Source organism: Struthio camelus, chromosome 24, assembly GCF_040807025.1.
Source record: "Struthio camelus isolate bStrCam1 chromosome 24, bStrCam1.hap1, whole genome shotgun sequence".
In the NCBI taxonomy this organism is placed as follows: domain Eukaryota; kingdom Metazoa; phylum Chordata; class Aves; order Struthioniformes; family Struthionidae; genus Struthio; species Struthio camelus.
The window spans coordinates 9,985,014-10,010,482 of record NC_090965.1 but is presented as its reverse complement, the minus strand read 5'-3'; the positions used below and the strand labels follow the sequence as shown (position 1 = coordinate 10,010,482).

At 46.0% G+C, this 25,469-nt stretch overlaps 2 protein-coding genes across 7 annotated transcripts in view; both read left to right on the top strand.

Moving 5' to 3' along the window:
* Positions 1-16,341, top strand: part of TRIM33 (tripartite motif containing 33) — a 43,643-nt gene extending 27,302 nt beyond the window's left edge. For 2 of the 5 annotated variants that reach the window (XM_068918200.1, XM_068918197.1), the window contains 10 exons: positions 273-506; positions 3,832-3,964; positions 4,943-5,006; positions 5,279-5,438; positions 6,561-6,904; positions 7,401-7,524; positions 8,514-8,588; positions 9,215-9,367; positions 11,211-11,261; positions 11,344-16,341. In XM_068918200.1, the coding sequence (XP_068774301.1) occupies positions 273-506; positions 3,832-3,964; positions 4,943-5,006; positions 5,279-5,438; positions 6,561-6,904; positions 7,401-7,524; positions 8,514-8,588; positions 9,215-9,367; positions 11,211-11,261; positions 11,344-11,556 (1,551 nt within the window). In that variant the 3' untranslated portion in view covers positions 11,557-16,341. The remainder of the gene's footprint in view (positions 1-272; positions 507-3,831; positions 3,965-4,942; positions 5,007-5,278; positions 5,439-6,560; positions 6,905-7,400; positions 7,525-8,513; positions 8,589-9,214; positions 9,368-11,210; positions 11,262-11,343) is intronic. The other 3 variants (XM_068918196.1, XM_068918199.1, XM_068918198.1) reach the window with 3 other exon arrangements.
* Positions 16,342-23,400: 7,059 nt separating this feature from the next.
* SYT6 (synaptotagmin 6) overlaps positions 23,401-25,469 on the top strand; it is a 30,089-nt gene continuing 28,020 nt past the window's right edge. Inside the window, exon 1 of one of the 2 annotated variants that reach the window (XM_068918378.1) lies at positions 23,401-23,929. In XM_068918378.1, the coding sequence (XP_068774479.1) occupies positions 23,776-23,929 (154 nt within the window). In that variant the 5' untranslated portion in view covers positions 23,401-23,775. The remainder of the gene's footprint in view (positions 23,930-25,469) is intronic. The other variant, XM_068918377.1, reaches the window with a different exon arrangement.

Sequence of the window (25,469 nt, the reverse complement as noted above, 5' to 3'; positions counted from 1 at the left end):
ATTTGACAGAAGAATGGGACAAATCTATACTGCACATCTAAACATCTAGCCATCTAAAATGCTTTTTCTTTCCAAATAAATCTAAATAGCATTTACTTTGCATTCAGTGCTATCAGGTTATGTTTATTAAAAAAAGTGAATTTGTGTCTTCCAAATAAATTACTAAGGTTTTACTGAGGACTATCATCTAATGTAAATTTTGCCGTTTTGTGTGCAGAGTGGCTTTCTACTTTGTCTCTAATGCAATCGTGGTCTCTTCTCTTTTCCTGCAGCATTCTAACCCTGGACATGCGGGGCCTTTTCCAGTTGTTTCTGTGCACAACAACACTATTAATCCAACTAGTCCTACTACAGCAACAATGGCAAATGCAAACCGTGGTCCTACAAGTCCATCTGTTACAGCAATTGAACTCATTCCTTCTGTAACAAACCCGGAGAATTTACCTTCCCTGCCAGATATCCCACCCATCCAGGTCAGTGGAGAAGATCAGGCACTTATGCTAGAGGTGAAGTAATGATCTGCTTTCCTTTCTATATCTTTTTTTTATTTGGATATCAGTATTTTTCTGTGGAGTGGTATAGATATGTATTGTTTAAAGTCAAAGAAGAACTAAAATCTGTAGTCCTTGCCTTAGGCTTGCAACTCTTTTGGCTCTATAGGTTTGGCCTGCTCAGCCTGTGCTAAACTTTAATTTAAACAGCATTTAATGCCTGTCATATAACAAAACTGATGCTTAAATTAGTCAACCCTAACTACTTTGTTCACTTCCTTCCTTCCTTCCACAAGTCTGTCCTGTGGGAAAGTATCCCTAGAATCACTGAATCGTTATGTCTTTCAAATGATCTGAATTTGGAGTTAAAGTTGCCTGATGCTTCTCTGTTCATGTGGAATGTTGCTAAACATAACAGTCAAACCCAGGACATACAGAGAAAAAGTATATTTCTCCCCTCCTTCCTTTTCTCTCTCCCCTCCTTCCTTTTCTCTCTCCCCTCCTTCCTTTTCTCTCTCCCCTCCTTCCTTTTCTCTCTCCCCTCCTTCCTTTTCTCTCTCCCCTCCTTCCTTTTCTCTCTCCCCTCCTTCCTTTTCTCTCTCCCCTCCTTCCTTTTCTCTCTCCCCTCCTTCCTTTTCTCTCTCCCCTCCTTCCTTTTCTCTCTCCCCTCCTTCCTTTTCTCTCTCCCCTCCTTCCTTTTCTCTCTCCCCTCCTTCCTTTTCTCTCTCCCCTCCTTCCTTTTCTCTCTCCCCTCCTTCCTTTTCTCTCTCCCCTCCTTCCTTTTCTCTCTCCCCTCCTTCCTTTTCTCTCTCCCCTCCTTCCTTTTCTCTCTCCCCTCCTTCCTTTTCTCTCTCCCCTCCTTCCTTTTCTCTCTCCCCTCCTTCCTTTTCTCTCTCCCCTCCTTCCTTTTCTCTCTCCCCTCCTTCCTTTTCTCTCTCCCCTCCTTCCTTTCCTCTCTCCCCTCCTTCCTTTCCTCTCTCCCCTCCTTCCTTTCCTCTCTCCCCTCCTTCCTTTCCTCTCTCCCCTCCTTCCTTTCCTCTCTCCCCTCCTTCCTTTCCTCTCTCCCCTCCTTCCTTTCCTCTCTCCCCTCCTTCCTTTCCTCTCTCCCCTCCTTCCTTTCCTCTCTCCCCTCCTTCCTTTCCTCTCTCCCCTCCTTCCTTTCCTCTCTCCCCTCCTTCCTTTCCTCTCTCCCCTCCTTCCTTTCCTCTCTCCCCTCCTTCCTTTCCTCTCTCCCCTCCTTCCTTTCCTCTCTCCCCTCCTTCCTTTCCTCTCTCCCCTCCTTCCTTTCCTCTCTCCCCTCCTTCCTTTCCTCTCTCCCCTCCTTCCTTTCCTCTCTCCCCTCCTTCCTTTCCTCTCTCCCCTCCTTCCTTTCCTCTCTCCCCTCCTTCCTTTCCTCTCTCCCCTCCTTCCTTTCCTCTCTCCCCTCCTTCCTTTCCTCTCTCCCCTCCTTCCTTTCCTCTCTCCCCTCCTTCCTTTCCTCTCTCCCCTCCTTCCTTTCCTCTCTCCCCTCCTTCCTTTCCTCTCTCCCCTCCTTCCTTTCCTCTCTCCCCTCCTTCCTTTCCTCTCTCCCCTCCTTCCTTTCCTCTCTCCCCTCCTTCCTTTCCTCTCTCCCCTCCTTCCTTTCCTCTCTCCCCTCCTTCCTTTCCTCTCTCCCCTCCTTCCTTTCCTCTCTCCCCTCCTTCCTTTCCTCTCTCCCCTCCTTCCTTTCCTCTCTCCCCTCCTTCCTTTCCTCTCTCCCCTCCTTCCTTTCCTCTCTCCCCTCCTTCCTTTCCTCTCTCCCCTCCTTCCTTTCCTCTCTCCCCTCCTTCCTTTCCTCTCTCTGCCGCAATACTGTGGCTCTAGTCTATTTTCCTCTTGTATGTAAGAGGCCGTGCTTGCATTAGCACTGGATCCTTGATGGTGCTGCAGAGCATTTCAACAGCTGGCCTCCATGTTCCATCTTGAGCCCTGGTTATGGTGTCTGCCTGGAAATTCTTGTCTGCGGACATAGACAGTTGCTGCTCCTGTAGCTTTCACTTTATCTGCACAAACTGCCGACCGTCTTCCATATCCTCTCCTGAGAGAGGAAGTGGGTACTGCACACAAGCTGAGGTAGATTTTGATGAAGTCAGGTTAATTTAGAGAGGTCAGAAGCATAATTTAACTTATGGGTAGAGGCAAAGAAAGTAACAGTAATAATATTTTTCTGCAAGAGTGTTTTGGGGTGAGGGAGGGGAGGATGATGGCTTTATCTTGAGAACATGATGTTTATGTTGAAATTTCTGGTGCTAACACAGTCATGCTAATAAAGCACAGGAGATTTGAGCATGGTACAGGAATCACCTTAAAAACAAAACCTAAATTTCATCAAGGCTGCTGGTCTGCTGTGGTACCAATAACTTGTAATTCTTAGAAGAATGGTGTTCGAGGGTTACGCTTTCAGTTTCCTGATGAGGTTGCAGATAATTTGATAAAAATAGGTAAAAGAGAAAGATTACATCTCTGAATGTGATTGATCTGTTGTGCTGAAGCTTTATTAGTCATTATAGCAAGGTCTAATATAATTAGTTAAGACTGATTCAGTTGTACGTGTCTAAAGTTTATTAAATAACAGGTTAGAAGTAGTTGCTAGTGGCATATTCTTAAGCATAAATATGCAACTTCTAGGTGCATTGAAAGTGCATAACTCTATATTGGTATCATTTTTTTATACCTGTTCATGTAATAGCTGTTACAGATTTTAGTTGATGGAAGAGTTTGATAGGAAATTATTCATTGTTCAGAGCGCTGGCAGAGTCATAAAAGCTCACTTTGAATAAAATATATTTCAGAGCCATTATTTACAGTTATGCTGTCTTCTTCCAGTAGATAGTTTTAAGAAATTAAAGTAATAGGGTACCTGTTTCCTTGTTTCTAATAGACGTTAAAATCTGTGTAAGAAATGGATGGGGCAAAAAGTTTTCACGTCATGGTAAGAAAAAAACAAGTTCATGGTTTCCTTTTGTATCTTTTCTGTGGAATAACTGCTGCAACATTAGTAATCTAGTAGTTCGTCTGACTAACAACCAAGAAGTCTGGAATAATCTAAAGGAGCTGCAGCCTATGACCTTGCTGGAAAAATTAAGAAATACAGGAATTTTTGAAAATCTTAGTTCGTTGAATTTATGACTGTGGATTTCTATTTTTGAAAGGATCAGTCTCACTATGAAACTGATGATAATGTTTGCTGATGCCCTGAATCCTTGAATGGATAATGAACAATTCCAGTAAAGATACTGATCACAGTGTAAAGATGTGAAACTATTAACAAATGTTACTTAGACTTTGCTGATTTGGACTTTGCTTTTTGTTTTTTTTTTAGCTTGAAGATGCTGGTTCAAGTAATTTAGATAACCTTCTAAGCAGATATATTTCAGGCAGCCACCTACCCCCACAACCTACAAGTACCATGAATCCCTCCCCAGGACCTTCAGCACTATCTCCAGGGTCATCAGGTGAGTGGAGAAGAGTATGATGGGTATTTCTAATCTTTAAGTTGAAAATAATACCTACCGCTTCTTGCCGTAAGAATGGTGATATTTTGTTATTTTTGAACAAAATAAATTTTAAACTAAGTTCTTGCAGAAAATTAAATTTTACCTTCCTTCGGAAATATCTTTATAGTAACAAACTGCCTGCACGTGAATGCAGTATTCTAGATACGTATATAGATTGATGTCTCTATATCAATATGCTATGCTATGATATTGTTTGGCTTTTATTACCCCAGTTCATTTTCTTTTTGTGCATCAGAGGACATAGTTCAATAACTGCCCTAAATGATGACTGTCTAGACCATTCTGAGGTTTGGGAAGTAAGTTTGCTGAATATCAGTGAATAGCTTGATTAGTCACAGAAATATCTATACCCAAAGATGATTTGAGCAAGCTCATTCTAAGTACAGCGAATTTAGAATAGAGCTTTCGTTATGCATCTGAACAAATTAAATCACCAATATACCTGATGTTCAGTTATATGAATATTCAAAATGTCCATTTTCATTAGTAAGAAGCTGATTTCATCCATTTGGTACGCGTGTTTCACTTGGTCTTCTCTTTGCAAGGTTTTTGCAAGATTCTATGAGTGAATACTTGCAGCAATGGAACTTGGTTTATTTCTCAAAACTCGCAGGCAAGACAGTCTGCTTTACTTTGTTGGTGGATATTGATGGATAAAATTTGAGGACTTATGGGTTGAACTATGGCATTATTTGGATTAAGTGAAATAATTACTGGGACTCATTTAACAACTGCTTGTCATCTGTGTTTTTATTTAATGTAGTGTGCAAATAACTGAGAGGGCAGCTGGTTTGTGTGAACTATCAGGCTATTGCAGCAGCAGCAGCGCTTCTGGTGTTACTCAACGCTAGTCATATTTATTTTATTGTAGCTTTTAACAGTTTGTACCAAGTCAACTTCTACGCTTCTTTTCAGGTTTATCCAACTCCCACACTCCTGTGAGGCCACCTAGTACTTCTAGCACAGGTAGCAGAGGAAGGTGAGTGTGTTACAGTTGATACTGTCAGGCTGAAAAATCAAAGGTGGAGAATTCAAAAATAAATTGGCAGCAGGTCAATGGGGCTTTGTTGTAACTGCGACCCAGTAATTGAAGAAGCCTTACATGTAGATGATTTTTTTAATATGTTTCTCCCCACTGTCTTGTAAAGTTAAGCTGTCCTCTAAATGTTTTGACATGCTTTGCCTTTGCAACGTCTAACTTTTTGTATTCTAATGAATTTTCATCTTATTTATGTGCTGGTATCTTTCTAGCTGTGGCTCCTCAGGCAGAACTGCTGAGAAAACTAGCATGAACTTCAAGTCTGACCAAGTGAAAGTCAAGCAGGAGCCAGGGACAGAGGAAGAGATATGCAGTTTCTCAGGAACAGTGAAGCAGGAAAAAACAGAGGATGGCAGAAGGAGTGCTTGCATGGTAAAGTTAGTTTGTGAAACAGTATGTTATGGTGTTCCTACCAGCATATATAAGCATTTGGAAAACATAAAGCAGTTCTACTCGTAAGCCTTATATTCTGTTAACAGCTCTGAAGATTGGAAGGTATTTTGGTCCCTGTTAGTGTGTTTGAACTTTTAAGCACAGGTGAGCTCCAGTGGTGAGCTTTCTATTTTTGTAGCACTGCTAAGGCTGCTAACTATTTAGGGTTTTGTGACATAGGTACCAATAAACTGGAAACAGGACTTGGGCAATTGTTTGCTAGCTTGTGTCAAACAAACGGGCATTAAATGATGTTTCTCTTGTTAATTTGGACAGGGTTTGACCTGGTGTTGTAGTTGCAAAAGATGCCCAATCCTTGTACATTTTATGTATTGTCATGCGTAATTGCATGTTGAAAGTAGTGCAGTAGAAAAAAGTTAGAACTTAATCTCAGTTTGGCCCATGTTTAGGACATGATCATATTCTTTGGTGCGTGCTCTGCCAGACACAGGATAGTACCATGTAAATTTTGTCTTTAGTTGTTCAAATAAAATACCCCCAACAGGGTAGTTTGTTGCTATTTTTAATCCCTAGCTAATGAAACCTGTAAATAACCCATTGTTAGCAGGAATTACTCAACGCTCGTATCTGTGTAATTACACTCAGAAATCTTCCGGTCGGTCAAGATTTCTTAGGCCAGAGCAGGCCTGTCATTGGCACTTTCACAGTTCTTCAAAATAATTCACTTGCATAAATATTTTAGTGCTTCCCAGCTCTGTTTGATTTAATGGGATTGTGTACTGGGAGCAGGGTGAAGAACTTGAGGATTTGTCCTAGTGACAGTGGAGGTATGTATTGACGTTTTACTGGTGTGTTTGGATTAAAAGTTTGTTCATCGTGCTAGGTAATAGAAATGAGTCTGTCCTTGAAAGGACAGACTTGTGAAAAAGTAGTTTTCTATATTGTATACAACTCTACTGTTCAGAATGATTTGCCGGTTATTTTGGGAAATGCCTATTGTGCCAGTAGACAGTGGATGGCTTTTGACTTCTAGCGTGTGAAGAAAGATGCCCCTGTAAAACTGTTCCCTTCTCAAATTTTCATGTGCTACTTTCATTTCAGCTTAGCAGTCCTGAGAGCAGCTTGACACCACCGCTGTCCACTAACTTGCATCTGGAAAGTGAATTGGAAGGCTTAGGAAGTCTTGAAAATCATGTAAAAACTGAACCAGCAGAATTAAGTGAAAGTTGCAAACAGTCGGGACATAGCCTTGTAAATGGAAAATCCCCCGTGCGAAGTCTAATGCATCGATCAGCTAGAATTGGAGAAGGCAATAACAAAGAGGATGATCCAAATGAGGACTGGTGTGCTGTATGCCAAAATGGAGGGGATCTATTATGCTGTGAAAAGTGCCCAAAAGTGTTCCACCTGACTTGTCATGTACCAACACTCCTCAGCTTTCCAAGGTACCAGAAACCTTGCAGTTTAACAGTTTCCTTAGAACAGCTCTGTGGTCTCATTCACGTGGTAGGTTTCAACCTAAAATTGGTGCTTCATGCTCAAGACTGGCTAGTTCTGCATTGACTTTTGTGAGTAAAAAACCTGACGTTTTAAAGGCCTGCTTGGGTTGTTCTGTGCATAACTGGTTAAAATTTATTTAATAAACAAATGAGCTCTCAAAGTATGTTTCTATTATGTAAAGTTCATTATAAAGTCGCGATGAGAAAGACGTTGTGTTTAAGTATGTAAGCATATTTGGGAGAGGAATGTGAGGGGAGGAAAAAATGGCCTTGGCAGGCAGAGTTATCTTGAGCCTTATTGATTACCCTTTGTTGTTATAGATCTAAATCTTTAATATCGTACAATGTGAATTTGTCAGAATTAATGAAATAATCTTTGTAGCCATCACTGGTGAGACTTTGTCCCGTGATTCTTGGAGTAATTGTGTTTCTTTCTGTCTAGTGGGGAGTGGATATGTACGTTCTGCAGAGATCTAAGCAAACCAGAGGTAGAATATGACTGTGACAATTCGCAACACAGTAAGAAGGGGAAAACAGCACAAGGCCTCAGTCCTGTGGACCAAAGGGTATGTCTCAAAACTGTAGGAATGAGTTTCTTAGGAAAAAAGCGCTTTCTGTAATTAGCTGTCCTCCACTATTTCTTGAAGATGCTTTTGCTGTGGCTGCAGCAAATTGAATATGACCGTGGCTTCAGCAAAAATACAAAATGAGTAATAAGATTTTCTTGCTATGACCACATAACCAGGTCTTGGTGACTGTGTGGGAGTGCTCCATAATTAACTGTAATCATCAACTGGTTAAAACTCACATGTAAACATATATTCTGTATTTAAATACACACTCTAATATGCATTAATCTCTTCAGTGTTCTTAATTAGAAGTTCTTTGCATTTAGCATTAATACAGTCCTCATAAAAGTAGTTATGTTAAGTTTGTTGTGCTAAGTTCAGGCTGTGAGAGGTGCTAGAAATATTTGGGCGCGTTCTTGTGGAAGGTGTAATGACCTCGACTGTCAAAATTATTTTTAGCTTTATCATTCAGACTGTGAACAAAGTGTTGGAGCATTATCAAATCAAATTCCTCCAAGAGATTTGCATGTAAATGTAAGAAAAGAATTTGAACAGGAAATTCTTAGAAACACTTTGATTTTAATTTCAAATTGGTTAATTTTGTCTTGGGGAGGGTGGGGGGAGAAGTCCTTAACTTGGTCTTTTCCTGTAACTGCATGTTACACTCAAAAGTGGTTATAGTTCCTCTTTTTTTAATTTGATGGTTTATTAATGGGCTTCTGAATGTTTGATTGTAGCCCTAGGTTTTTATTTTGGAAGAAGAAAGCAAAAAGGGAGTATATTTCTGCTATCTGAGCAGAAGGTGTTTTTTTGTTTTTCCCATCAATAATGCCCTCCTAAGAACTTGGACGTTTTATAAACAAACTTGTCCAGAGTGTACATTAAATTTGCTTGTAGTAAGCTGCTACAGGACAAACCTATTTAAAATAGTGAGATATGTACTTCTGATGAGGATATTGACTTGAAGCTGTTTATTTCTTTGTAAGAAATGTGAACGTCTCCTGCTTTACCTGTATTGTCATGAGCTGAGCATTGAATTTCAAGAGCCAGTCCCAGCCTCGGTGAGTCTCCTTCTGCAAAATAGTTGATGATTTTTTTTTTGGCACAAGATCTAAAAGGCTGGAGTTTTGAGGGGCTTTGTTTTGGGAGGGAGCTAATGGCTTCTGCTTGAAGCATGTCCTGTTTGATCAGTCTAAAAGTTCTGACGGTCATTCAGTATTTCATGATACTTCAAAGTATCTGATTCTGTAGCCTCTCCATGCAGAGGCTGTACTCCCAGTCTTAAACCCACTTGTTTAAAAATACTTCAAATTAGCAGTTGTTGAATTGGTAGAGGATGACTCAGGATACCCATGAAGTTCAAAATGTTACAACAGGAGGCTTTAAGAAGAACTGTCTTTGTCAATCTTTTAAATAAAAGCAAGAAACAAACTGCTTTGACTCTTCTACTTTCAGCTATAAGAAAAGTAACTACAATGAAAAGCTTTGCTGTGCTATGATAGACAATGAAGGCAGGAAAGAAATTCTTCAACGGTTTGAGGAAAAGAAATTGTTCCCACTTACTGAACAGGCATACAGTGCATGATAAGATTAGCTAATGGCTACTTTGATAAGAAGTGAAGAAATTCAGCTGCTTCTGTGAACTATGTAGTCATTGTCGCGTTAAATCGTTGTTTGTTCTTTACAGATACCAAACTACTATAAAATTATAAAGAAACCAATGGATTTATCTACAGTGAAAAAGAAACTGCAAAAGAAACATTCTCAACATTACCAAACTCCTGAGGATTTTGTGGCAGATGTCCGGTTGATCTTCAAGAACTGTGAAAGGTTTAATGAAGTATGTTAACTTCCAATCTCTATACTTTTTTTTTTTTTTTTTTAAGATGTATTTTAACCTGATTCTGCAGCTTCTCCGTATAGAGGCTCTGTTTCAAATCTTAAACTTCTGTGTTACGGAGCAGATGCTGAGACAGGCCCTTAAAAAGCGCAACACAGTTACAGAACTAGCTCTCAGTTTTAGCTAGATGGGGAGATCAGGCTTTAATAGGGAGGCCTTTAACATTTAGCCATGTTGGGAAACCACTGACTGAGCAATAGTTGTATTCATTGGTTTTGATACATCACTGAAGAACAGGATGACCTTCTTGTTAATGTACATTGAATAGATTGTGGCAGTGCTTAGGAAGTGTGGTGACAAAGACAGTCAAGCAGTCCTTAAAACTATCTCAATTTGCGCAGATAACTGTGCTTATACTAATGAAATAGGACAGATCTCCATTGAGGAAGCTCCCTATTGAGGACAAGTGCCTTTCTGAAGGATATCCTGCTCTTTCTAGTACCTGCTGCAGGCAGAATCCAAAAAAGCTTTTTGTTCATTATTCCCAATATTAAGCTTAATGCTTTTGCTCATGGATAGTTGGGCTCTCACAAGAACTAGTTTTCAACAGGTAGCTTGTGTATGGAGTCATATTTTTGATGAGCGTGGGAAGTTTTGCAATGAACTCGTCTGATACTGAAATATTTTGCCTTACTAATATGTGAAATGTGACTTGGGGAGATGTGCTACCTAAGTGTTGTTATTAGGTGAAGCAACAGAAAAAATACTCTGAATATCAGAAAAATGCGGCATTATGCTGAAACAGAGTAGTCTCTGAGGTAAGCTGGGATGTCCTCATTTCTGAGATTCCTTAAAGCAAGATCATAAAAAGCCCTGGCGAAGGCATTGCATGGAATGGCTTTCTTGTGACCTTAGAAATGCATAAAACAGCCAGCATTTCTCTGTAAAAAATGTAACTGGAGTTTTGCAATGTTTAAGCAACATTTCTGGCTCTCAGAAGAGGTAAATTTGTAGGAAGCATGCAAACATTTAAAATCTCGACTGCCTCACAAGTATGCTGGTAAAAATCAAGGGTAAATAAATTTTAGAATGTGATGATGTATGCTGTAATTGCAAGCATTTGGGACTTTTACACCACCAACTCCCTTATGTCTCTGTATTAGGTGGAGGTTAATGAGCACTGTGGAAAAAGTTGCAGTCATGTGACCTTCTCAATCAAGGGAATTAATGAAGCATCTGCTGTAGAAGAAAACATGCTGCAGCTCTTAGGGACAAGAGTAAAACAAGGGAGCAAGGACTGATGGATGTTTAAAAAGGTGTTTTAGACTGTGTCGCTGTTTGAAATGCTGGCTGGTAGCAAAAGATGAAGCAAGCTGACCGCTCATAGCAGAGTCAGGTCTAGTGCCTCTGAGCTATATGCTCTTAAAAAGTAGAAATCAAAGTGGGCTAAACACCCCAAGAGTGTAGCCTGTTCTTCTGTAGGAAAGACTTATGGAGCTCTTCTCTGTTGAAATTCAAATGAGACTTTTCCACAATAATGTCTGGGCAACTAAACTTTAAAATGAATAAAGCAATCATGAGTAGAGTGCAATTTTAAAAATGATGGGGAGCAAATTATTTGTTCAAAAGTTGTGCATCTTGTCAAAGGTTCATTTACCCTATGTCACCCTCTTAATAAGACTGTTTTAAACCCTGCTTCCACTGAGTTTGAGAACTAAAGAGCTGTGGTCCATAACAAATTGTTTTCTTGTTATGGCTGACTTTAGTCATCCAATCCTATGCAATCTCATAACTTTAGAAAGGATTATAATTTCATTTTTTTTGACTCTGGTATCCTTTTTAGATGATGAAAGTTGTTCAAGTTTATGCAGAAACACAAGAGATTAATTTGAAGGTAAGCGTTTCAGACCATGCACACTTGGTGAAGGGATGTGCATTTCCAACAGGTGAATATTCCTGTCTTCTTTTGTTCACAGGCTGATTCAGAAGTAGCACAGGCAGGGAAGGCAGTTGCGTTATACTTTGAAGATAAACTTACAGAGATCTACCCAGACAGGACCTTCCAGCCTTTGCCTGAATTTGAGCAGGAAGAGGATGATGGTGAAATAACTGAGGACTCCGATGAAGATTTTATACAGCCACGTAGAAAACGTCTAAAATCAGATGAGAGACCAGTGCATATAAAGTAATCTAATGATATGGACCTAACTTTATTGTAAAAACTGTTATTTAAATGTTCCTGGAATATTATCATGCCTACAGTGGCCATCTTGAGGAAGCTGATAGCTTTTTAAACAGTATTAGATGACAAAAAACACTTGTACAGAAAAGGATTCTCATCAAAAGGGGAAAAAAATGTATTGTAAATTTTTTGTTCTCGATTATTTGACATTTCCTTTTCTTTTCCTGATGGGGGGGAGGGGCATACTCATTCTGGTCTCACAGAAAAGAGGTGAATGATGTTGAAGAGAAGCAGATTTGAAAAGAGGTGCTCCTTGTACAGATAAGACTGTCATACTGCTTAGTAAGATGTTCTGCAAGACTGGACCAATACAGTTACTGTATCTTGCTTTCATGCTGGACTGCAGTGTAAACTGTAAAAAATGTTCCTAAAATCCCCTTTTTGTGTGAATTTAAGTGTGTGTTGGGCCATTGGTTTTATCATCTCATTTAAGTGATATTGTGAGTAACTGATCTTCTGTGTTGATGCAAGTATCTAAACTTGACTTTCTTTACAACTTTTTATGTATAGAAAAAAAATCATTAAACTGTTCTGAATTGGCAAGTGCAGGAGTGTGAGTTCTTGGCAGATGCAGGACTAAACTGGTTGCAACTGTTGCTTTTTAGTAGGGCTAAGTATATTTATTAAGAATCCTGTACACAGAACATTTTAATGGAGTTCATGACAGAATTCTTGGCATTGTATCATCTGTCCCCGATCCCCCTAATGAGGCAGAATGTTATCTCCAGTATTCATTATCCAATTTTCTGTACTTAAAATATAGACTGAAGAGGTAATACCTGGTTGGTTTTTTTTCCAGTCTTCCTAAATATCAGTTTCTAATAGACCACTTGGCAAACAATAACGTATTGACTACCAAATGTGTAAAATTTCCTGTATTCACTTTGTCTTATTTGTAAATAGTGAACTGAGATTTCTTGCAGATCAGCAACATTTGCTGAACTGTTTTTAAGCTAATATGTATTCTTATTAATTGTTCCTATCAAGAAAAGATTTGTAATATATGCTGTCTATTTCTAACATTGCATTCATATTGAGGTTCTATCTTATTTTTATTAGAGTACTATTCAGAACTTTCTTCAGAAGCAGCTCATGAGTGAAATGTCTAGAAAGATTGGAATAAACCTGTTAGGATTAGGTTATTTACTCATCCATAAAATGAAGCACTTGCACAGACCTGGATTTGGAGTTGAGTGGTTTCTGGTCAAATACTGAAAACAACAATTTTCCTATTCCTCTAAACCCTGCAGCAGGCATTTCTGCAGTGCCTTCCCGTTGCATGCTGCCGTCGTTGCAGCATTTCTGGTTAGAAATGAGGTCGTGGCAAAGTAATTATGCTTTGAGCAGTTATTTTTTCCTTTACTGAACTGAAGTCAATACTAGAAACAAGAAATGTAATTTCTAACTTTCATGTAGATCTTGTTAAAGTAAGATGAAGAAATCCTGTGTAATCAGATGAGGTCAAGTTGACAGATTGTAAATTTGCCATAAAATTTTATGTGAATACAGCAGTTCTGTGGTAAATCACTGGGGGTTTAATATATCCAGCATGAGCAATTCCTGTGGCTGTTCATTGGTATGTACTTTACCATAATGGTAAAGATAAATATTTTTAGCACAATGTATCAAATTGAGAAATGCTCTGAGAAATTTTTATGCAAATCACGATTTGATTTCTTTTTATATAGAGCAAAGTATATATACATTGTGACTATACCTCTCACAGTAAACAAGGGGACTGAAGGTATTCATAACTTCAAGCTCACTTCTTTATCTTATGCAGATATTACACTTGACTCAAACTGATTTTTTTGTTGTCGTTCGGATATTAAGAGCGCCTATTTAAATTTAGTTTTTACCAGTTTGTGAAAGGAAAAGTCATCCTACTTAAACATACATATATTAAGTTGACACACAGCAAAAACTTTGCCAGTAGAAAAGGGTGAAATGTATGAATAGGACACTAATAATAACAAGGGATCATTTAATGGCTCAGTGTATTGCCTATTTATGCATTTCTAGTTTCTCAGCTTCTTTTTGCAAAGGAATATTATTAAAATTACAATAAAAATAAGATTCTGTGAATTCTCTTCAATTGGGGTTACTATTTTTATGGCACTTAAGCACTCTAGGTTCTGTAGCTGCAGGTCTCAACTTTTTAACTGTTCGCTTTGTGAGGCTCTAGTTGTTGCTTAAAGTATTGCAGGTACCTCCTGCCTGAACGGGAGCTCAGGACAAGTGTGGTGGCATCCCAGGTTGGGTCCTGCAGCAGGGAAGGGATCGTGGCACAAAGCCGCGGTTCGGGGGAGCGCGTGCTCCCGGGCTGCTGCGAGCACTGTAGCGTCTCTTTTCCTCCCAGACCCCAGGTACCAGACAAGATTTGTCTAACTTTGTAGTCTTGCCAGGTGTAGCCTGTATTCCACTAGTTCACTTGCAAACCACAAGTAATGTTAAGCTTTGATCTTGATTAGAGTTCAAGCTTTACTCTTGCACGTAACCCAGTGAACTTCCAAAACTGATCCTTCTATTCAGCTCATCGGGGTTCAGTGGTGTAATTTATGTGGAGTTTTGAACTGTGTGCAAGAAATCTTAAGTGTTTCTTTTATATAAAAGAAATGAAAGAACATTCTCATTTTTGTTCTCCATTTTGGAACTCCAAATACAGTAATTGAATGATCGTTTGGAACTAGCTAGGGTCTGTTCACAAAGATTCAGAAGGATAGGTGAGCTCTGTTGATACATTTCCCAATCCCATAGTCTGTAAAAATTCGTCATAGAACTGGTCAGCGTTTGCTCAACCAAAACAGCTTTTGGGGGCCGCGTTGTATGTAACTTGGTCAAGAGCAAACGCGTGGGTTATGCATTAACAGGCCCCTGGGTTAGTCTCGCATCTTCTCCTTGCTGGGTGATGCACGTGTGGTGTGCGCAGGTGACGGTGTGTGTTACCGTGGGAGTTAGAACATGGCTTACGTTAAGAATGAAACTTTGGCAGATAAAAGACGTGGTGGATGCAGGCTGCGTGCCAGCTGGTCTGTCTGCATGACTGCAGTTCTCTGACACGACAGCAAGAAGATAGTCTGGCACTTGATGTAACTATATGCTCTAACTTAAGATACTTTTGTAAAAAGATCATTCATGTCTCAATTTTTGTTGTAAATGACCCTGAGGTTTAAGTTAATCCAAAGAAGTAAAAGGCAACTTGCTTTGAAATAGGAGTGAAAAGTGTACAGTGTGCTACTTGTGGACTTCTCAATTACCTCAGCAGGTATCCTGCCATGTAATTACTAGTGATTAGTGCTAATTTAACCAGCTAAATAGGTTCAGGTCTTTTGTTTAACTGTGCCCTGGAATTAAGTGGCCTACAGTATAATATGGCTGAGTTACTATCCAAGAAAAAGGGTGTTCCCCAAACTTTTGAGAGTAGAAATGTGCTATTAAGTGTGGATAACTTGTTTCTTGTGAAATGTCACCATTGCTGTTACTTGTGACATTTGACTGTGTCAGCATATTCAACACTGGATCAATGAAATGTCTTATAAACATTTCTGCAAGCCACTAGAACAGAAGTCTTTAAAATTAGCTCAAATTTACCATTCTGTTGTATAGCCTAGTTTATTGGCTGACCCTCTCTAAGCTTAGGTAATGGCAACAGTGTTTTGAAGCTGTGTGTATGATGTACTGGGAGTAGGCTTTTTCTTGTTTTTCTTATTCTCTTCCTTGGAAAAAGCAATAAAACTGCTTTGTCTGTTGCCTATTAGCATGACAGGAATCCTTTCCTTTGGATAGTGATTTTATAGGAAAGTTTGTATGCATATCACCAAGTCTAGCTTTTAAAAATAAAGTGTGCAGGAGTTATTGATGATATAGTGTGGCATTTTATTTTAAAAATTGGGGAAAGTTACATATTTTTTTAAAAAGTAGGTGTTTGAGTAAATAATGGAGGTACTTTTTTAAAAAAAATTTATATGCCACAGTTTACATAGACATATTTCAGACTGAACATATGCATTGTATCTTCAGATATGGTGATTTCTTTTATTTTCTCAAAATGCATGTACAGTAACTCTTCCATCTAGTTCCTGTGTTTGTCTATGGGGATTCTACTTTATATGCTTTCTAATGTATCTAAATTGGTTTTCAAAAATGGCAGTTAATTTGGGTATCTTTATTATAAATGAACTATTAAATGTATGAAATGCAGTTTTGGCCTTTTCTATTGAGTGATCTTACAGCTTAAGGCTACTTTCTTTAGAATTCATTGAATTTGTACAAGGCAAGGTACTAGAACAGTTTTCCAAGTTTGACTTGTTGCAGCATTCACTCTAGAGTGTGAGCTACGTTTCAAAAAACAGAATAGAGACTGCAAGTCTGCTAATGGCCTGCAAATGGGGGTATTTCTTAGGTTCAGAACACCATGAAATATGTATATAAGCCTATGAAGATTTGTGCAGTTGAAAGCCTGTTTTACATGTAAACATACTCATGGAAGGGTTAAGTTCATGGCATTCTTTGATTATTTCTTGCTTCCAGTAATTAAACTGGTACTTTTTTGCACATAGTAAACTTTGCTCATCTTTTAATATGATTCTTCAAAAAAAGTGCTGTTTCTGTGGTATTGTATTATCTGAATAATCATATTTAACTTTTTTTTTTTTTAAACAAGGTTACAGTTTCTAATTGTTCTGTTCCTGTGTTTTTGCTGGTGTGTAATAAAAAAGTTTTTTCTTTCCAATGGTTATTTAATACATTAGCTGCCTGTAAATATTTCTTGTTAAATACTCTGGAATGTGGTGTAGAAGTTGTACTAGATCAGTTTAAAACATTGTTTGAAAACCATTTTGTTTCGGTTATTTCTATTAAATTAGAAAAATGAAGAAGCTTTCAATTTGAGTTTCTTTTTTGCAAATCTGGGTTAGGTCATAAGGTACAGACGCATCAGTTTCCTGATACTTGGAATAAAGAAATATGGCTAAACACCTCGGTGAAATTTTATCTGCAGCAATTAAAATGTGACTGACCACCTGAGGGTGCATGATCTGCGCCAATGAGCAGTTTAAAGAGAGCAAAGACCGAGTTCTAAACTCAACCCAGAGTTTGGACTTAAGACAGTGGGGTTTCATCGCCCTGCACTTTCGGGTCCGTAAAATGATTCGTCACCTGTATTTACACCTCGTACTTGGGATACGTATGGTAGGTTAGGGGTTGCAGGGTTTTCTGTAGGCTCTTTTCCTGACGCTAATCAGAAAGCTGCTGCTCTGAGGTTCGCAGCTCACTTAACTAAACGCTGCGACTGAGGTTTTCCTTAACGGGCCCGGATGATTTCCGAAGGCTTGGCAGACCTGGCAGCGGGGGCTGCTCTGGGCCCCACTTCCCACGCCTCGCACAGCAAGTCCCGGAAAGGCAAGAAAGGCGTCGAGTGGATCCCCGGTGACTTGTTAACATTGGCACCCCTGGTTAAAAATGCTTCTTGTCTACCCTGCTCGGCTCTGCTTCCTGCTTTGCAAATGAGTCCGTAGCGAACGCATAGCTAGGGACAGCGTGTTTCTTTGCTTAGTAAACGAGTTTCTGGGGGCCAAACCCATGCATAATGTATAAATGTGGCTCCAAATACAGGGAACATGAACAGCAACTACTGGTTGGTCAGTCCACATCTCAGGGATCGAAAAACCCCCATCGAGCAGCTTTGCCTGGTGCTGCGATCAGGGGAGGACACGGGAAGGGCTTTAGTGCCGGAAGGGAAGAGGAGGCTGCTCCTGCCTGGTCGGCAGTTCTTTTACGCAGCTCAGAAACGGCCCGTGCCCGCACACGCGCAAAACTGCGGTCGTGTTCATTTGCCCTTGAATCACAGTTGGCGTTTACGCCTTCACCTCTCCTCCTTACTGATCAAATCCCTTTCTCCCGCGCTGGTGTTGCCCCTGGGTGCGCCACGCTCTCTGAACTGAAGGTGGGGCCCGGCTGAGATCTTCTCGTAGGGCATGACCAGGTTCAGCTGCAGCTGTGGAACTGAAGCAGGAATGAGTGTGCTTCAGGCTGTAAGTCCTTGAGAAGCTGTGTTTTCTCTTACTGATCATTTCCCCTGTTTTCTTTTACTCTTCATTTCAAATACTTGTGCTTTAGCATTGCAGAAACACCATGATGAAAAAGCTGCCTTTTAGGAAAAGGTAGTATTAACTTTATACTGAAATACACGTTTGTTCCAGCTAAAAGTGAGACTACCCTGCTTACCACGTGAGACAGGGTTGCAATCCAGTGCCCAAAATCTGGTGGGGCTTAACCTCCTCTTTCCACCCGCGACTCCACCAGCAGGTAGAAACCCTGTCACCAGCGGCAGGTGCGAGCGCCTCCCGTGTCCCTGCGACGAGCACAGTTCCCTTCTGGGACAACTCCTCTAACTGCCGGTGGCCTCGGTGGCTGCGGGAGCGGCCGCGGGGGCTGTTTCTAGTTCTGAGAGGCGCTGGGACAAAGGGTGCCACTCGCCGCTCCGCAGCCTTGAGCCCGTCCATCTGGGAAGCTGGGGGTTTTAGGATGGCTCTTCCAGGAACTTTCTCTTCTTTTCCTGCGACTGCTGGCTGCAGCCACGCATCATGAAGGCTCCAGCTCCCGTCGCCGCCGGCCTCGCCGGGGCAGCAAACAGGCCCAGCTGGCGCTGCCACCTGCCTGCACTCGTGCCCAGCTTCTCCGGCTGTAATTAGGGCTGATTGCCTGCAAGCTGTGAAACTGCTAAAAGCAGTGTTGGCTGCAGTTCCTGGCTGTGGGTCTCTTGGGATTGACCCTGTTGTGGCTCTGCCTTAGAAATGTTGGGAATCGCCATGTTATGGGAAAGGGTGGCAGCCAGCCCCGCCAGCTCCTGGTGCGTCCCAGCATGGTGGCAGCGCTCCTCCACCCTCCTCTGCTGCCTGTGCGTCCCTGAGCACGGAGTGGTGGGCAAAGCCGTGGTGCCGGGGTCGCTGCTGTGGATGCTCTGGATTGCAGGTTTCCATGAATAACCACTTGGAGAGACATAAGTCAGTTGTTTCTGGGGCACCGGCTAGCAGAAACTGTCTGGTCTTGCTCGCTTGTGTCCCACGAGCGTCACAGGGCATCTCCAGCGTTTGGTCTGTGTCAGCAGACTGATCCCAGTGTTGCTGTCCCGTCTAGCTTTCCGCTGTAGCGAGCGGATGTTCCCGGTGAGGACGGCCAGGCCCCGGCCACCACTTGTAGCAGCCTTGGTCCTGCTGCCAGGGAAGTTCCTGTGCCTGGCCACGGCTCCAGGTTGCTGCAGGGAACTGGAGGGCAGGTGTCTTGATTTTTTTGCCCCCCATCTGCTGTTCTCCAAGGGTGATTAGGGGGTTGTTGCACAGGACAGGCTGGAATCTGGGAACGGGACAGACCTGGCGTGCAGCCGTCCTGGGCTGCCTGGCAGATTACAACTCCTCCGCGGGCTCAGAGAGTCGTAAAAACAGTAGTTCGTGCTCCTTAGGGTGGGCAGAGCGCGTGTGATCGGGGCCCCGCGGCGCCGGGGCGGGGGACGCTCGTGGGTAACAAACCTTCCGTGGCCGGACGCTCCTGCCGCTGGAAAGCGAGCGCGGGCTGCAGGTCACGCGCCATGCCGCGGGGAGCTACGTGTGTTCAGCACGGGCTTTTGAGGTCCCGCAGGTGTCACCAGATGGTGCTCGAGCGCAGCCCGGTGCGCGCGGGCGCCTGCGGCCCTCGGGGCGCCGTCGGGGCGGTTTGCCGGGAGCGGCACGGCCGCGCGTGCCACCAGCTGCCGCGCTCCCTGGGGTCCGGACCGCTCTCCCGCTGAGCTGCAGCGCTGCCGCCGCCGTCTCCGCTGCCTCCTCAAGCGCCGGCAGGCGCCTAAAACCAGCCTCAGCTGGCCACCGGCGTCCTGCCCCGGCAGGGAGCGGGTCCTGCCGCAGGACGGAGGTGGCCCTGAGCGCGGAGGCTGCTGCGGCGCCGGCTGCGGGCGCTGCTGGAGCCCGCTGGCTGGACGGTACCGGAGCCGGTCGGACCGCGGCCCGCGGAGCGGACGGGCCCTGCGCGCGGCCCGCGCCTCCTGCCACTGCCGCGGCCCTGGTTTTATGCGCGTTGTGCAGCTCTGCTTCCCTCTGGGGAACAGGATTACTTGGACGTGCCGTCAGCCCTCGCTGCTCCGCTTCGGTCTTCGGAAGGAGCCTTCTTTCCCGGCTTGGTGCCGGGGGCGTCCGTGAGAGCGCCGCGGGCCCTGCCGGCTCCCCGCTCCCTCTGCAGCAAGCGACGCGGTTCTTGCCGGGCTTGCCTTGGCCCACGGGGTGGCTGCGCGCGCGTCAGACCAACCTCATCTGCTGCCTGATTTCAATCAATCTCGTCCTCCTCCAGATACGCTCGGAGCAAGCATCCTCCTAATGTCTGAGCAGAGCACAAATGGGCCAGGCCTTCGTATCTGCTGCTGGCTGCTGCCAAATAAAGGCTGTAGAAAGTAATTCAATAACGTTACTGCTAGGCCTGGAGACTTTATCGTGCTCCATCTTTGCAAGGAGCCCTCTCTCTCCCGTCCTCGCAGTGCGATGAGCCAGACAAGGGTGCCCGGATGCACGCGCCTGAGACGGGGGGGATACGTAGCTGTGGGGCAGTAGATGTAACGGGAACCACCGGCTGGGAAAGTCCCATCTGCCGCATGGCTGATGGACAAAGCTGGTTATGTTTCTCTGCAAAGATCCATGGGAACCGAAATGATTCCCAGTGTATCTGTCAGCTGGGAGTAACCCTTCGGTCTTCTGCGACCTTTGGAAAGAGCTTATTAGGCAGTGAAGTGATCAGTGGGTTTTTGCTGCTTTTTGCTAGCAGGAGTATTGCAAGCGCCCCCTTGAGCACCAATGACCAGACCCTCGTCCCGCTCCGGAGACGCGTCCTGCTGGCAGGAGGCCCTGGGGCCGCTGCGGTGCCACTCGATGGCCCCGTCCACCCGCGGGTGCCAGCCAAGGCCCGCTGCAGAGCAAGGAGGGGAGCAGCGCTTCCTCTAGGCTTCTGTATTGCTTTGTGCCCTAAGTGGAGCCTTAGCGAGTTTTATGGCTCAGCTGCACGAGGGACGGGTCCTGGGCGCCTTTCCTTCGGTGAGTGCTGCTGCTGGCGAGGCACCGGGGGGGGGGGGGGGCTGCGTTTTTGTGCAAAGGAGCCTAAATTGTCCACAGAGCGAAGCCACGCGGAGGCGTGCAGCAGCGCGCGCTGCCCCGTGTTCCCAGTGCTGCCGAGGGAGCCGCCTCTGCTGCCTTTTTTTTCCTGGCAAGAAACTGAATTATTTTCAAGCTGTTTCCAATTATTGTATTAATTGGGAAAGTAAACAATATCACAGTATTAGTTAGAACTGGCATAAATAAATCCAGCTCCTCTCTCTAGACTTTACTTTAAAAAAAAAAAAACAAAAAAGCTGCGAAGGGATATTAATCCAAGCTAAATACATAGGATGTTCCCATTAAGTTCTCAGCTGGACAAAGATATCCCTGTTTCCACCTTGGTAGCACACTTAGTTTCCACAGATGTGGCCAGATGTGTCAGATGTCGAATCCTGGGACATGTAGTTGGCCATGTTTGGACTCCAAACAGGCATAGCCCGCGATTAGATACGCATCGAGTGTGCTGCTATTAATCCGGCCGCAGTGCAATGCAGACCGTCCTGCTCCCTCGGGTGTTAGAAGTAACGTTTCCTTGGTGCTGGTGTTGTGCTTCCCTGCAGGGAAACCATCCTCCTTTCTTGGCCTGCTCACTCGGAGACGGAGACCAGCGTCACTGCTCTGAGCGTGGTTGCGGGCAGCGTGTGCAGCCCTACAGCCGACGCAGGCTGTGCCCCGGGTTTTCTCTCGGTTGCCTTTGTCTGGGCACCCCAGTGGGTTCGGGAGCGGCCGCGGCTCCGGGCAGCCTGGTGTGTCGAACAGCCAGCAGCGCCCAGGACATGGAGGCAAAGTGAAAAGGTGCCAAAAAGTCTGTTTTTATGTTCTGAAGAAATAATTCTCGCGTGCATGCACGCTCCTGCCAGGGCCTCCTCTTGCGACCCAGCGAGCTTGGGCTCCTCTGCAACATGAGTGAAGGTGAATGATTTGCCCAGGGTGACTTTAAATTTAAAAGTAAAAAGTTCTTGGTATTACCTTTGGAATAAAATTAGCTTCCTTCTTTCCAAATAATTTGATTTAGTTATTGATTTCTGTGTTAGAAGCTCTCAATTGGGCATTAACCTTTCTCTGAGGGTTTTTTCTCTTTTGCCTGTTGAAATCTCTTTAAGGTAAATCCGATGCAATCTATGGTGGAGGTATTCCAGCCTTTCCGCTCCGGGTGCGAGTCCTGGGGGCTCAGGCAGGAGCTGCCCGTGCAGCGGAGGGCGGCAGCGGCGGTGTCCGGGGCCGGGGGCCAGCCGAACGCTCACCTTCGCGAGGTCGGACCTGCCGGGGCTGCGGGGCCGGGGCGGGCGTGCGGGAGGAGCAGAGCCAGGGCTGCTCCCTTGCCCAGCCGCGGGTGCGCGGGTGGCCACCGCGGCGCAAGCGCTGCCTGTCGCTAAGCCTCATCCGCGACGCGCGCCCGTGCAGAGGCCAGTCTGCATCCAACTTTCGTGGTTGCAGCAGTGCAGGGGGTGAAACAGCTCTGTTCAGCTGAACCTTGGCGTGCTGAGATGAACGCTGAAGCGGACAGCACCGCAGGTGGTCCCTCTGCCCAGGAGGTTATCACTAGGTGCCAGTGTACACGAGCTCTGTCGTGCGGCCAGGACAAGGGCTCTGTGAGCCGTAGCTCCAGCCCTGCTGCTCTGCCCACGTGATCTGTGTGACTCCACAGTGGCATCCCTGAACATCGCTGCTGCTTGGGGCTGTTTCGGGACTCTTTGCTAGAGGTTGCATGCTCCTGGTTTGGGACAGTTGTGTGCTCCGGCCGACCGGGAGGTGGTGGCTTCTAATTAAGAGTGTCTCTGCATGACCAGTCGTGGGACATTGCTGGCTTAACAAAAGATTTCAATCATGTTGTCATGGCAGCAGAAGTTTTTGCAGGGAGAAGTGCTTAGCAAGCAAGCTGCGGGCGCCGGACAGCGGTGGTGCTGGATAAAGCACCAGCCAGGGCATCTGGGGTCCCTGGCCTCGGCACTCAGCGCTGCGCCGCTGGTGGGTTGCGGCCGGGCTGGGGGGCTGCGGGGGGCCAGTGCCTCAGTGCAGCCTGTGCGGCTCTGGGGACTCGCACGGGGCGCCGGTCCAGAGCCCTCCGGCCAGCAATTAACAGGCACAACGAAGGCGGTGGCACGAAGCCGAACGTACTCGGAGATGTGGGGCTGAGGGACCTGTGTGGCTTATCCCTGGCTCTCGAGCACGCTCGTTATATCTGCACAAGCTTCTCTCCTCCAGAAGCTGCAACAAGTCATCCTGCTGAATATAACTTTAATTGCCTGTTACGTGATCTGCTGCTTTTCTCATGCCTGTCAAATGTGTTCTCTGTTCAGAAGTGTAGCTCTGTCATTTGGCGTGACCTGTCTGCTAAACTACAGCAGGAATCAAAAGATGCTGCAGAAAACTAAAAATCTTCTAACCGCAAAATGCAGCGGCAGTCTCAATCTCTGTTGCCATGTGCAGCCTGGTGTGCTAGCACTGGTGCAAACAAATCAATAAGACTTACTGCTTTTCTGATGTTGCCCTTGGCAGTTAAGCAGTGTGCAGTGCCCACCAGAGCTCTCCAGCTATTCTGGGCTGGCAATGCGCTGCTCTTAGCCAGAGCATTTCAGCAATCATTTTTTTTGCAAACATGCTCTGGGGCTGGGATTCAAATCTCTGCACCTGGAGAACCGAGAAGGAGGGAGGCAGCCACGAAGGGGTTAAGAAGAATTATCTGGGCTGCAGCTTTAAAAATGCAGTATGGAGGGTATCAAACTGGATTTGGTAGGAGGTTCTCCGTCTGGTACACGCCTTGGCAGCGAAGAGATATTTGATCTCAGAGCAATAGGATGATCGCAGCACTGGCAGGGTTGCAGTGAGCTGTGGTTTCTGGGGACTGACCTGTGGCTTGGTGGAGGCTCTGCGGTGCTGGAGCCCTGCCTGGCACCAGCTGCCCCTTCTGGTGCTGCCAAGCCAAGGGTGGCACCGGCGTAATTCTGTTACGGCGATTAGAAGCGGACAAACGCTCTTCTAGTTAGACTTTCCCGGGCAGCAGAGAAGGGGTGGCAGAGGATGCGGTGTGGGAGATGAGCGGCACCAAGGATGACGGCCGCTGTCAGAGGGCAGTGCGCATCGTCGCCGAGCTGTGCCGCAAGAAAAGCCTGCCTAGTCTGGACCTGGACTCCTGCCGGGAATTCCTCCTGCTGCCCTCAGACCAGAGCCTGAGCATCTCGGAGCCAGGTAGCGCACCCCGCTCCCGGGCGATGCTCGCCGCCGCAGAGCGGCCGCACGGGCACGAGGGCTCTTGCGAGGGGAGGGACGTGCTTGCTGGCGCCGGTGCCGGAGGCCAAACGGTCTCGGCATGTATCTGTGTCGATCTGCGCGTTTGCGCTGGTTCCGCAGCCGAGCGGCGTGCGGGGGTGGAAACACTTCCCAACCTGTTGCGGTGGGCCATGAGCCCGGTGGGGTTAGCAGCCACGGGCACAGCTGCAGGGGAGATGCTGGTGAAGAGATGGCTGATAACTCAAAGTTTCTGTGGAAGCTCTTTGCCTTACTAAAACCAGACTCCTGTCCCATATAAGACAGCAACAAAAAGCCCACCTAAGAAGCTGAGATGTCAGGAATGGATCGTTTTTACCCCAGTGCAGAAGAGGTAGGACTTGCGTGGGGGTGTGTGTTAACCAACGGGGGATCTTAATGTCCCCTGTGGCGTTCGCCTTGCTCTGCCCCAGCCCTGCGCGACGCTCTGAGCTGCGCGGTAGCCCGTCAGCTGCTGCCCGAGGCTCCTCGCGCCGCCGGGCTGCGGTTCCTCCCGCCCTGCCTGCAGGGGTTTTGCTTTTCGGGGACGCAGCTGGCCCCAGGGCGCCCTGGCAGCTTCGTGGTTTGCTGGATTCCTGTTGTCTTTGCTCCCGGCGGTGCTTCCACCGCGCTCTGATCAGTTTGTCCAGCCTAATGTCTCAGTGTCGCCTCCTGCTCTGCTTGTAAGCTACTCGTTATCTTAAAGTCGCTGTGCTTTACACCTGCTTCTTCTGGAGGCCTCTTCCCACTGGTGCTGTCCTGACGTGTTGCACCCCGTACAGCTGTTTTCTGCCTTGTGAATAATTTCCTGTGGTGTTTCGTAAGTTCTTACCTTGGTACCAAAACCGATGGTTTGGTAACTGCGTGGCAGGAAAGCCGGGGCTGCTCCTCCCGCGCAGGCCGGTCGGAGAGGTGCCTGCCCGCGTCACCGCGGGCTGTTACGGTCTGTCACGGACCTCGTTACCCACCTGCAGGCCGCGCTCGCGCCGCGCGCTTCGACGGCCACCGGGGACCGGCCTGGCGGGCCCCCGCCGCCGCTGCGGCGCTGTCTCTGCTCTGCAGGCCTCCTGCGTCTGGGCGGCCCCGAGGACGCTGCCTGGCCCCAGCGCTGGGCGCAGAACTGCTCCGGCAAGGGAAACGCAATGCCCGTCGCTAACGCGGCGGCGCTGGTGACCAGCCTCCTTTCCCGTCCGCGCGGCCTGCGCCCTGCCCGCTGCCGTGGCGCCGCGCACCGTCTCGGGGAGGCCTGCTGCGCGGCGTCGAGGGGCGCAGGCCGGGCCCCGAGGCAGAGCGGGCCCTGCAGCGCGTCCCGCGGCGAGGGCAGGGCCCGGGTGCCCGGCGCCGGGCCGGCGGCCAGCAGCGACCGGCAGCAGAGCCCGCGGAGGGCGGCGCGCTTCTGCGGCGGGGGCAGCCGCCCCGCCGAATCGGCGGAGGGACGGCGTCTTGCGCGGGCGGCGGGCGCCGCGGAGCCTGCGGCCGGCCC